Source organism: Sinocyclocheilus grahami, unplaced genomic scaffold (genome assembly GCF_001515645.1).
Source record: "Sinocyclocheilus grahami isolate Dianchi unplaced genomic scaffold, SAMN03320097.WGS_v1.1 scaffold262.1, whole genome shotgun sequence".
Taxonomy (NCBI): domain Eukaryota; kingdom Metazoa; phylum Chordata; class Actinopteri; order Cypriniformes; family Cyprinidae; genus Sinocyclocheilus; species Sinocyclocheilus grahami.
In genome coordinates this window covers 233,690-244,941 of record NW_015505441.1, presented here as the reverse complement: position 1 = coordinate 244,941, position 11,252 = coordinate 233,690, and the positions used below count along the sequence as shown (strand labels likewise).

Here is an 11,252-nt window from a genome sequence, read left to right as displayed (position 1 = left end):
AATAATTTATTTATATAGCCTACTTTGGTTTTATTTAGTTTCACTGGTAAAGATCTTTTTTTCTTTACACCAAATTTAGAAACGAAAACAAATGCTGAATGCTGATTAAGTAACATCTTTGTTTGGAGTGTTGAATGTGTTTGGATTGTGGAACTATGCAGTTGTTGCCTTTAAAATTACATGGTTACAGTTAATGTTTTCATTTAAGGCCAGTTTATAGTTTCAACCCAATTTAAAAACAAAAGCTAAATGCTTTTGTCAGTAGGCCTACCTATGTTTGTATTGAATGTAGCCTACTTACTGCGCAGTTACTGCTGTTAATTTCAGATAGTTACAGTTGTTGTTTTCAATAGCCAAAACCCAGTTTAGCCTGTTAAATAACCAAATAAATCTTGTTTGTGTGTACTTTTATTCTTTCTTGTTTGTTGCGTGATAAAAAAAAAAATACAAATCGGTATCGGAATCGGCCAGTTTGCTTGTAAAAAATCGGTATCGGAATCGGTTATGAAAAATCATGATCGTGCATCACTAGTTAAAACAGAGCATACGGTACTGTATGTTCTTCCCTGCCTGCTCGAGTGTCACGTGAAGACTTTGTGTAAGCCAGAGTTTTTGGAAGGCTTTTGTTCGCAGTTCATGCTAAAGAACCTCTTTTATATGAATCAAGTGGCAGATGACAGACAATGATGAAAATTTGATTCTTTGAAGTTGTAATGGCCATTGAAATGTGTGAAGTTCCTGCATTGAAAGGGGAGCTGCTTGTAGGATTCACAACCTTGGGTGGTTGCTTGCTGGGAGGTTTGTCTGTGTGTTGTTGCCGACTTCCCATTGCTGCTCGCTAATTCCCAAAGGAATTGGGCTCTCTTTGCCTTTCAGCAGTCTCCTTCAGCTCAGCAGCACCACACTGGAGTCTGGGACCGTGCAGCATGTTACACACACGTTTTTCAGATAACCTTCTTAAAACAGTCCTCTCTTGTTCATTTTATACAAAAAAACCATCAGCAGTGTTTAAGTATTATTTGTGCTCCGGGTATTTGTTTTTGCTGGTATCCGTACAGATATCCTGACTGCATTGTAAATCACAAGATCTTGATTCGATTTGATTCCATATTTATTCTGATTTGTTTTGGTATGTTTTAGTTATATTGAAAGCACCGGCTCATAAGAGTCATTCGTCGTGACTCAGACTACAGTGGTTACATTGTTTATTCTTTTTTTGGGGGGGGGCATGGCATTACGGATTCATTGAAAGGCAGTTTAGAAACACTGACACATGGAACTAACTTGATACATAAACAAAAATATTAATTTTGATACTGTGCAGTTGAGCGAGTTCAGTACAGCGGTATATACAGGCTGAAAACACGGCATAAATACATTTTCACGCCAAAAAAATAGACTTAAACTAGAAGATCGATCTTGGTATAATAAAAATCTGTTTCAATCAATTAGATTGTTCAAATGACGATTAAGTGCACGATAAAAATATCCTTTGGTTTGCCAGGACTTTACCGTAAAAAAATATATGGTGACAATGTTTCAGGTATTGTAAAATGGCATATTTTACACCCTATAATTGTATATTTCACTAAATTATATAATATAAATACACCAATTTACAAAAACTATTAAAATCTACTTTTTAACATAAAATGTACTGATAACCACAGTAATAATACAGGCAGTACAATAAATAGCCATATAAAACATGGCCAGTGCACTTATGTAGACTGTACAGACAAAACACCATCAGGGTAACACATGCAACATTATAATAAAGCAATAAACAGCAAAACTAAACTAAATAACTAAATATGTAAAACAAAACATCCTAATGTACTAATTCATGATAACAAAATTAAGCTCAAACTAAATTATTTAGATAAAATATAATCAAATGTGATGTCATGCAAGGACATCTGGGAATGCCTGTTTTTCATTGTAAATTACTCAATTCATAGTTTTTACTTGCAAAAACACAAATTTCACTGTATTTTAAGGTACAATTACATGTAATGCAATATAATTCCATTTAATGTGTTAAACCATATACAATTTGTTTACCGTATATGGTAAATTAATTTAGTATTTTTCTGTAATTTTTTCTTTACAGTTTGGTAAATTGATCCCCCCCCCCAGCCCTAGTATTGATGGGTTTTAACAACTTAGTTTAAATACATTGGGCATGACTCTGGAATCATATCGTTGCCAGTAGAAATATTCAATCCAGCAATGAAGACTGATGCCCTGAATGATTCACCTGCTCTGCGCGAACACTTTGTAAGTTTAATGTACTATTCGCTTCAAGTTTGCAGAGTTCTTTTCACCTTCACACCTGAAAGCCCAGGTTTCTGACCTGCAGTGAGGATCACAGTAGGATGTCTCGATGCATTTTGAGAGTGTGAGAAATTAGCTTGTCTAGACAAGTACGCGTCTGCATTCAAGAAAGGAAGTATTTGGGCTTTTATGCCCTTTGGGAGAACAGCAAAGCTTTTTATGCTTTTTTTATGAGAGCACGACTGTGAATCTTATTTTTGGCAAACCACACATTAATGCTTGGGTTTTGATGAAAAGATTTGCCTTATGCACTCATAGTTTACCAGCTCTTCTTTCATCTCCCTCATTTTGCCAGGACATCACAACTTTGACTGGCGTTCCCGAGGAGCATATTAAGACCCGCAAGGTCCGTATCTTTGTGCCCGCCCGCAATGCCATGCAGTCTGGAGTCAAAAATACCCAAAAGTGGAAGATGGATTTTGACACCAGGGAACGCTGGGAGAACCCACTGATGGGCTGGGCCTCCACGTGAGTGGACATCATAATAATCATGCTTTTTGAACTGCCAAAAAAAATCCAATGTCTGAAGTGATTTTTATTTCCAATCCAGGGCAGACCCCCTGTCCAACATGGTGCTTACGTTCAGCACTAAGGAGGATGCTATCGCTTTCGTAGAGAAGAACGGTAATCCATTTAAACATTTTTCCACTATCTTGACCATATTTTTTAAACACTACAATCATCCCATCAGAATCACATCCAAAAATGTCCCTTGGGGGAGCTCAAGCTCCCCTTTGAAAAGGAGCTGTGTTTGTGTTTGTGGCATAAAGATTCACATTTATCCTCAACCCGTCTTCTCCGGCCTGGTGTTTACACTGCACATAAGCAGCAGTGGACATCTCCCAAATCCAGCCTCTAAGATATACTTGGCTGACCGTGCTCTGGGCCTGTTTATTTTTACAGGTTGGAGTTATGATATAGCAGAAAAGAGGGTCCCAAAGCCGAGAGTGAAGTCATATGGAGCAAACTTTTCCTGGGACAAAAGGACTAGAAGGTCGGCCAAGTAGACATCCCGTTTCTGCCTGTCTGTGTTATCTTTAACAGACCTGTAAAAAATAATATACTCCATGTATCTAATAAACTATCTTTACAACTCTTGAGTTTTACTGTGCTTCTGGATGTTACTTCACTCAGAATCATTGGAATGACACCATATCTGTGCTAGTGTGAGTATTTAGCACTTATTATTACTGAAGTAGCTGCTGTTGTTTGTGCTAGCCGTGTGCTTTGGAATGCCATCTCTCTGTTTCCTCAGAAAATAATTCTTCTTGTCAGGTGGTTCGTTTTTCCACCCTTCAAACCCTCTTGAAGACAGTTTAGTGTTAATGTTTCTGAAACGGGAGGATGAGGTAAATGTCAAGCTTCAAAGACTGAACGCGGCTAGATATGTTTACTCTCATGCTCCTCCAGGGATGAGCCCAGATGAGTAAAACACCTGCCTGCTTCAAATGACGTTCAATTGAAAAAGCAGTGACCGTTTTACTCTGTCATCTCTGCTAGCACATTGGCGGTCAGTACTACACTTTCCATGTTCATTTTACATCACATTACAAATCTGTATTGCCTGGAATCGTTAAAACGTGGTTCATGAATGAATCATTGATGTGACAAGGTTTACCTAATTGATCTGGACACGACACCATTGCCTTATAAATGGCCTATGTGAAAAAAGAAAAGATTTTATACATTTGTTTCCAAAACTGATATCAGAGCAAAGCCACACCAGATAACTTCATGAGGAGCTTTGCATAATAGGAAAGAGCAATGTTTGGAGTCTGGAAGCATTACAGGGGCTCAGTGATATGATGTGAATTTTGTGATTGTGTGAGGTCAGGCTAGAGCCTTTCAGCCAAAATGCAGTGCAATTTCAGCTTTATCAGTAGGTAGAAGGATCGTGTGTGATTTTGATTTTTGATGAGGAAAAGATAACCAGTTTGTCTGTAAAAACAAGCTTTGTAGGGAGTTTAACAATTGATTGCTCTGAGATAGAAGCCCAAACTTAAAGTTAGGTCCTTATGGGAATATTTGAGCTTAATTTAGTTCAATTTATATCCCTACTAGTTGAAGTGTGGGGAAAAAAGATGTGGGTTTTCTGGCAGTAGATTCATGATGTCAGTTAAAAACTTTTTATGTAATGGCCTTGAGGCTTAAGCAGTAGTGCCAGGACACTTTGATTACATACAAAATAATGAGAACAATAATAAATGGATGGGTGCATAGTATCAGCTAATGGCAGAACTCAATTCTTAATAAAATCCACTCCACAGTGACCATTTGATAAGTTTTTTTTTATTGATTTCACTCTTAATATCTGTACAAATACATCAAACTTTGTATATACATATGACATTTACATAAAAAATACAAAACTATATATTTATAACTGAATTTTGTTTATCTTGAGATGTCTGAAAATAAAAATGCATTTTGACAAAGTGAAAAAGTGAATGTTTTATATATTGATACTGAGTCCTCTTAATGACCTTTTCTTTAGCTCTGCAAGAGCAATATAGAGCAGAATATTGGCAAGAAAAAAAAAGACAAAGTTGTATGGCACAGTTTTTTCGAACAAGTATAACCCACTGCTAATTTCTGCCCTATTGTCAAAAAGTCAAACTGTTGCTGTTGATGACGGACGGCATTTTATACAAGTGAATCGTCAGGGATTTCCTATGAGAAACAGCTCATTTTCAATGTTATCCTGCTGCACCATATCACAAAAACATTGAAGAACGTTCAAGAAAATCCCTTTGGTCAGTTACACTGAGCTGTAAACAAAACCAAAAATAAACATGTACATTAAAGAGTGACATTTTTTTCCTATGCGTTTCCATTTTTTTCCAATAAATAAACTCACAAGCTAACATGCAGGTATGTGTGAAATAAACATCTGTGATACAGAATTGACACTGATAAGCGTTTATACAGCTCGGAATGCAATTTACAGCTTGCAGAAGACTCACACTTTACATGATAGCATTTTACCTCACAATAAATAACACTGCTTCTCTTTGGACAAATATATTTCTCGGTCATAAAAAAAAAAGGGAAAGACACAACATAAGTGAAAACAAAATAACATGATAGACAAGTAAGCCAGACACTGTAAATGTATAAATTATAAAACGGAACACTGTATAAATAAACATCAAGCAGACTGAACTACATGTATACTTCTTTCTTTTTTCGCTGAAAAATAAATTAGCATACACATATGTACAGTGTGGACATGATTCCTTGCCCTAGGACTGTTCTACTGGTTGATGGTGCTTTATCCATCCAGTACAGGTGATAAGCGGATATAAGCCATGTAGTCCTGGTCGTCCTCATCGTCATCATCCTCCTGGTCTTCAGTAATGGCTATATGGGAGAATACATGGTAGCTGTTGCATGAATATAGACCACAACAGCGCAGAATGTACGTGAGTATTTGTCTTTATCCCAAAGCCTCTGACAATCTAGGCTACTTGACAGCTTGACCAGGTGCTCTGGCTCCCAAAATTATGCAACAAGACGTACATAATGAAGGAAGTCAGCGGTGTGACGGGACAGGGCTGATCAGAGGCTTTAATGGCTCAGGTGTGTTTGGCAGATTTCTGAATCAAGACCAAAAAAGTGCTCTTGCATTCCATGAATGGCTGTTTTTTTTCTGGTTTCGTGTCTAAATCCATTACTTTGAATGCACGGGTTGTGCACCGGCCGACCGTAGCTACGTGGTCAAGCAATGGCACAGTTCTGAGGTATATGTAATATAGATATATATTTTCTACATAAAAGTTTACATTGAAAAAATGACAGGCAAAGCAATGAAACAAATATGCAGTCCCTCACAAACAAATAGGACAACACGACCACAGCAGGACTGCACACACAAATTCACCTGGCTAACGTTAGATGTCTAACAGAAAGCATCACTCTACTAATAACATATTCTTGTCCTGCAAACTGTAAAATGCTGTAGTCATTCAAATCATGAGGTGATCATAAAGTTGGTCCCTTGAAATGACGAACATACCTTAAGGCACAAGAACGTTAAGGTAAGCCATTCGTTCGCTAGCACAAATCGGAATGTAAGTATTCCCTCATTGATGGCAGCTCTAGCTTCATCGATCCATTATCGAAGCTAGTGCACCATCTGTCGAAATAGGTAGTCTAGGTAACTTTTAAACAATGGCACCAATGTTACAATCACCTTATGTGAGTATAAGGAAAAGGATTCATGTCTTTTCAAACCCTCAGAGCTGTTTATGTCATAGTGCATTTGAAAGAATCGATTACAGCCAAAAGCAGAAATCAAACAAAAAACATAATTCATAAAACTCTTACACGATAACCATGAATATGGAATTGACAAGCTGATATGATATATAAGTCTCTACATTTACACTTTAACAAAGGGGAAATATGACCTCAACCTGCTGGTCAATAGCAGGTCAGACTGAACTAGAACTCGAATGTCACTAACTGCAGAAGTTAGTCCGCACATGTTTTCTTGTTAGTTAAATGAAGAAAATTAGTATGTCAAAGGACTCCTGGAAAGAGCTCTTTGTAACATTTCTTTTTACATTGTATTCATTGATTTCCATTGATTTTTGTGGGTTCTTTATTAAATAAATGTTTTTTGTCTTTTCGTTTCATTTTTTTTTTCTTCTCAAGAAAATACAAAATTAATGAAGCCAGTCAAAGAGGACATGCAAAGAACTTCCAATCATAAGACCTTTCTGTAGCTTAACTCTTAGCAGCAGGAAGGGAATGAAGAGGCGTTATTTGGAGGGGTGGGAGGTTTTGGGGAGGTGGTTGCTGGGGGCAGCATTGGATTGTCTTTTAAGATGTATTACTTACAGTTGCAAGATCCTGAATGCTTAACCTCCAGGAGAACCCCCAAAGAGCAAGCGGCCTGCTTCATGGCGCACTCGCTGGGATACGTGGTGTTGTCGCTGGCGCACACGGCCTCCTCCGATCGACTTTCTGGGCACGTCTCCATGCAAACTGCACAGCGCCCGCGTCCCATCTTGGAATCCCATAGACACTTCTTCCCCACGCTGCACTGGATATCGTCACATGACTTGGCCTCTAAGAAAAGACAATAGGGGACAATAGTGGTCAATTTCTTCTGATAACACTTCAGTGTTTCATACTGAATGAAATAAATCGCTAAACAAATATATCAGAAGCTGTCGTTTAGTTTTTATTTACAAACTTGGACACCACACGCGGCTATTGACTGACCACGAACAGGATATAGAACTTACTTGCTGCATTTTTGATTTGTTAATGTCTCGCGGTCTTGCTGTTTTTTTTTTTTAACAATTACATTTTGGGCTAAAAGTGTGTTGTAACGCATGCATTACTGAACATGTACCGAGTAAAATATTACTGAAAATTGATTAGTAATACCTTACACTACTGCGTTACAGCAAAAAGTAATCCGTTACTGTAATGCATTACTTTTGTAACGCGTTACTCCCAACACTGTTCATACGTAGAAATTCATAAACGTGTTTGTTGTTGTGGAGAGCTGTAGGCAAGTCACGCTCAGTTTGTTATGACACACGAGATGATGTTGCCAACATCAGGAAACAGTTAGACGCCAATGACTTTCCTTTGCAAATAATAATCACAACTGAGATTGTCACGAAAGACTAACGGAACGAATGGAATTCATTTGGGATTTCGCCATTGTTGCCTATGCACTCTGAACTGAAAACAAATTCCACCATTTCTCCATTTTCAACTTTAAGTCAAATTTATGTTGACACTCACTGATGCATTTCCCTTCATATGCCACTCCAATGGATCTACCAAGCAAGCACGTGGCTCTCCTCAAATGGCACGCGCTGGCGTAAACAATCCCGTCGTTGCCACAAAGGTACTGATCCGGAGACGTAACCTCTGGGCATATGCGGTTGCATGTCACACAGTATGCGTTGTTTGTCTGGTCCACCACACAAGTCGAGCTTCCCGGACACATGACATCACGACACGTCTCTGCGAGGATGAGAAGGGAAGACTGAATTATAGTTTTACCATATTTTCACAACCAATGACCTAGTTTCTCAAAATCTTTCTTTATTCTTTAGTGTATTTTACAGTGGACTTTATTTAGTATAAACTGTAGGATTCTGGATACAACTGCTGAAATCTCTCTCAAGGTTAGACAGTCTCTTTTTTTTGTGCGAAAGCAGCGTTACCTACTTTTGCATTTGCCTTGGTACTGCACCTCCAGATCTGGGTGCCCTTTGCATTTGGATTTCATAAGGGCACATTCATCTCGGTATGTTTTCCCATCTGAGCCGCACACCGGCCCCTTCCAGGTGATGTTGGAGCAGTCTGGGGCGCAGACGCAGCGAGGCTTACTCCTCCTGTTCATTTTACATTTCTTCCCAGGGCCACAGTCCACATTATCACATGTCTCTAAAATTCAGTCAGACAGAAACAGGATATTTGAAGTGGCGGAATTTCTGTTATTACTCATTCGTCACCTATTGATAATCTGTTGTCAACTCATTTTGTTTGTTTGAATTTATTTATATAAAGCCAAAGAAGGTGTGAGAGAGACCACTGAGGCACAGTAACTTTTTATTTTTATTTCTACTGTTTAAACACGCATGTAATATGTTTGTATGACGTATAATAGCAACATACGTTACTGGACGTTTCCACCTGAACAAACGAACATGGGATTCTACCTTTACAAGGTATGCAGTTTGGAGCCCCGCCATTGAAGATCATCCACCTGAATAATGTGCTGTTTGGCACATCTTCCTCAGTCCAAGATGTACCGAGCCTCCCACTCCGGCAGCATTCCTCTCGGCTCATCCCAGGCATGTAGAGGACCTGACATCTCCCGTTCTTGCCTTGCTGGAGCCAGCAGTTACCAGCTGTAAACAAAAAGAAAAAGAGCCAGTCTTATTAAAGTCTGAAGCCAATGACCCAGACACAACACGTGCAGCCTGTATTAGCTGGAGCTCTCCTGCTCCCCCTCCCCCGCTGTATTTTGTCTGATTTTTCCCAACGTAATGCGACTATTTTACACTTGCATCCCTTCACCCAGACAACTCAAGGGCTCCTGGTCTGCTCGGGAATATGCTTTTCCTGTCGTCGAATATGTTATGACCGTGCAGAGATTTATTGCCTTAAAGTAAGTGGCAGATTGACAGACTCGTACCTATTTAAACAATGTGCATGGCAGTCTAGACTCCAGTTCCTCGAGCGCTCTGTGCCAACTGTCTGCGCTCATCACGTTTCAGCACACTTACAGGAGCTTTTAGCAACACAAACGCATTTATCCGCTGCTTACTATAAGGTTCAGAGATGTTTTGAACCCTGTGCGGAATCAGTCGTGTTTAGGTATTAAAGTAGGCATTCGCGCCGGGGATACCACGCGCCAGACAATCCAATTAAATCATACAGTCACGCGAGCTTCATCAAACTTTGTTCTCCAAAATGATCGTGCCGTTTTGGTGACAAATACGCAAAGCGATACTAATAATTAAATCCATTAAAATGGTACAATTGTTTTTTTTTGGAAAGCCAGACGAGGTAGGCAGTGTCTAATTTCACTACCTACTATTTGAGAAAAATACAATCGAATGTCTAAAACATAATGGTTGATTTGAGGATGTGCTAAATATGCATGTATACAAAAAACGGATTCTTCACATTATTGCTAGACAATAATACTATCATATTAATAGACTATTAAACATTAGTTTAATCGGAGTCCTCTAATTTGGACAATCTTGAGCATTTATTTTAGATAACGATAAAATGCTCTTAATCTCTTAAATCTAGCATAGTAAATTCTGGATGTTTTTTTTCTTCTTTTTTTAAAATAATGGTGCATGTAAGGACGCACCTGTCTCGAGGACACAGGCGCGAGCCAAGAACAAAACTTTACAGTTGTCTTGAATTTAAGCAGTTCCCTTCATTCTAAAGAATTACTTTAATTCTAAATGAATTGCAGACCAGACTCATATCTAAAGCGTGTCAAAAAATTATTTTGAAGAAACAAATATACAGCAAAAAAAAAAAAAAGAAGAAGGAAAGAAAGTGCACTCACCTTGCACTTTTTGATCTTCAATCAAATAACAGAACCATAAGAGTAATAAAATCATTCCCGGGTGGAGCTGCTGGCGCTTTAGCATCCTTAGCATGTTTAAACAGAGAAAGAGTATCTAGACGAGCTGTGCAAAAGTAATCTTCTTACTCAGGCAGTGCTGAATGAACGCTGCTCTCGGAGTGCCACCTCTTTTTAAGTGTATAAGGGGTCTCGGGCCGACTGTCTGTGGTGTGGGCGGTCTTCCTCTCTGTGGGGGTGGGGAGAAAGAGCCCCCCCCCCCAAGTTCTTTCAATCCAAATCAGGTGACATAGCTGCTTGAAACTTTCTCTTGCCCCTAAATCACTTCTTAGTTAGTGCATACCAAGTCGCAGGAAGCATAAATAAAAAATGGCCCAATTTGTATCTTGTAATCTTACGGATATCCACAACTGACCAGACGTGGATGAGACCAGTCCAGTCACACAGGAAACAATATCTTGGCATAAGCAACAACATATTCAATCCCACCCTAAAAACCCAGTTTCCAATGAATATTGGGGTTTTAGTGTAAAAGGGAACAAAAGGGAACGTGTTTGCAGGTGGTGTGATTAGATATAAAGACTCTGTAACCGGGTATGAATTACAAATTGAACTGCGCATTGATGGCCTTTGAATGTCACCACAAACCTTTGAGATGGGAAATGTCACAACTTTCTAGGCCATGGCAGGTCTGATTAACAGTAGAGGGTGTTAATTTAATACAAGGTTACTGTTGAAAGGTGATCTGCGCGAAGAGACAATGGATTACAGAATAAAGGAGAGGAAGACTAATATTAGACGAGACAGGTGTTGCGGTTTCCCTCCGGGATCACAA

General features: G+C 38.9%; 2 protein-coding genes across 3 annotated transcripts in view; one reads left to right on the top strand and one right to left on the bottom strand.

Annotated features, from left to right (window-relative positions):
* Window positions 1–3,448, top strand: part of LOC107599174 (NADH dehydrogenase [ubiquinone] iron-sulfur protein 4, mitochondrial-like) — a 21,430-nt gene extending 17,982 nt beyond the window's left edge. The window contains exons 3-5 of the mRNA XM_016290690.1: window positions 2,633–2,805; window positions 2,888–2,961; window positions 3,241–3,448. Of these exons, the coding sequence (XP_016146176.1) occupies window positions 2,633–2,805; window positions 2,888–2,961; window positions 3,241–3,344 (351 nt within the window). The 3' untranslated portion in view covers window positions 3,345–3,448. The remainder of the gene's footprint in view (window positions 1–2,632; window positions 2,806–2,887; window positions 2,962–3,240) is intronic.
* A 1,968-nt stretch (window positions 3,449–5,416) lies between these two features.
* On the bottom strand, window positions 5,417–10,561 carry LOC107599173 (follistatin-A). Of its 2 annotated transcripts, XM_016290688.1 has the most exons (6): window positions 10,400–10,561; window positions 9,027–9,218; window positions 8,533–8,751; window positions 8,101–8,325; window positions 7,180–7,410; window positions 5,417–5,697 (listed from the first exon to the last, which is right to left on the bottom strand). In XM_016290688.1, exons 1-6 carry the CDS (start codon window positions 10,491–10,493, stop codon window positions 5,609–5,611), a joined length of 1,050 nt encoding a protein of 349 aa, XP_016146174.1. In that variant the 5' UTR covers window positions 10,494–10,561; the 3' UTR covers window positions 5,417–5,608. The 2 variants fall into 2 exon arrangements, with proteins under 2 accessions (XP_016146174.1, XP_016146175.1); XM_016290689.1 differs by having other exon boundaries at window positions 5,625–7,410.
* Window positions 10,562–11,252: the final 691 nt, after the last annotated feature.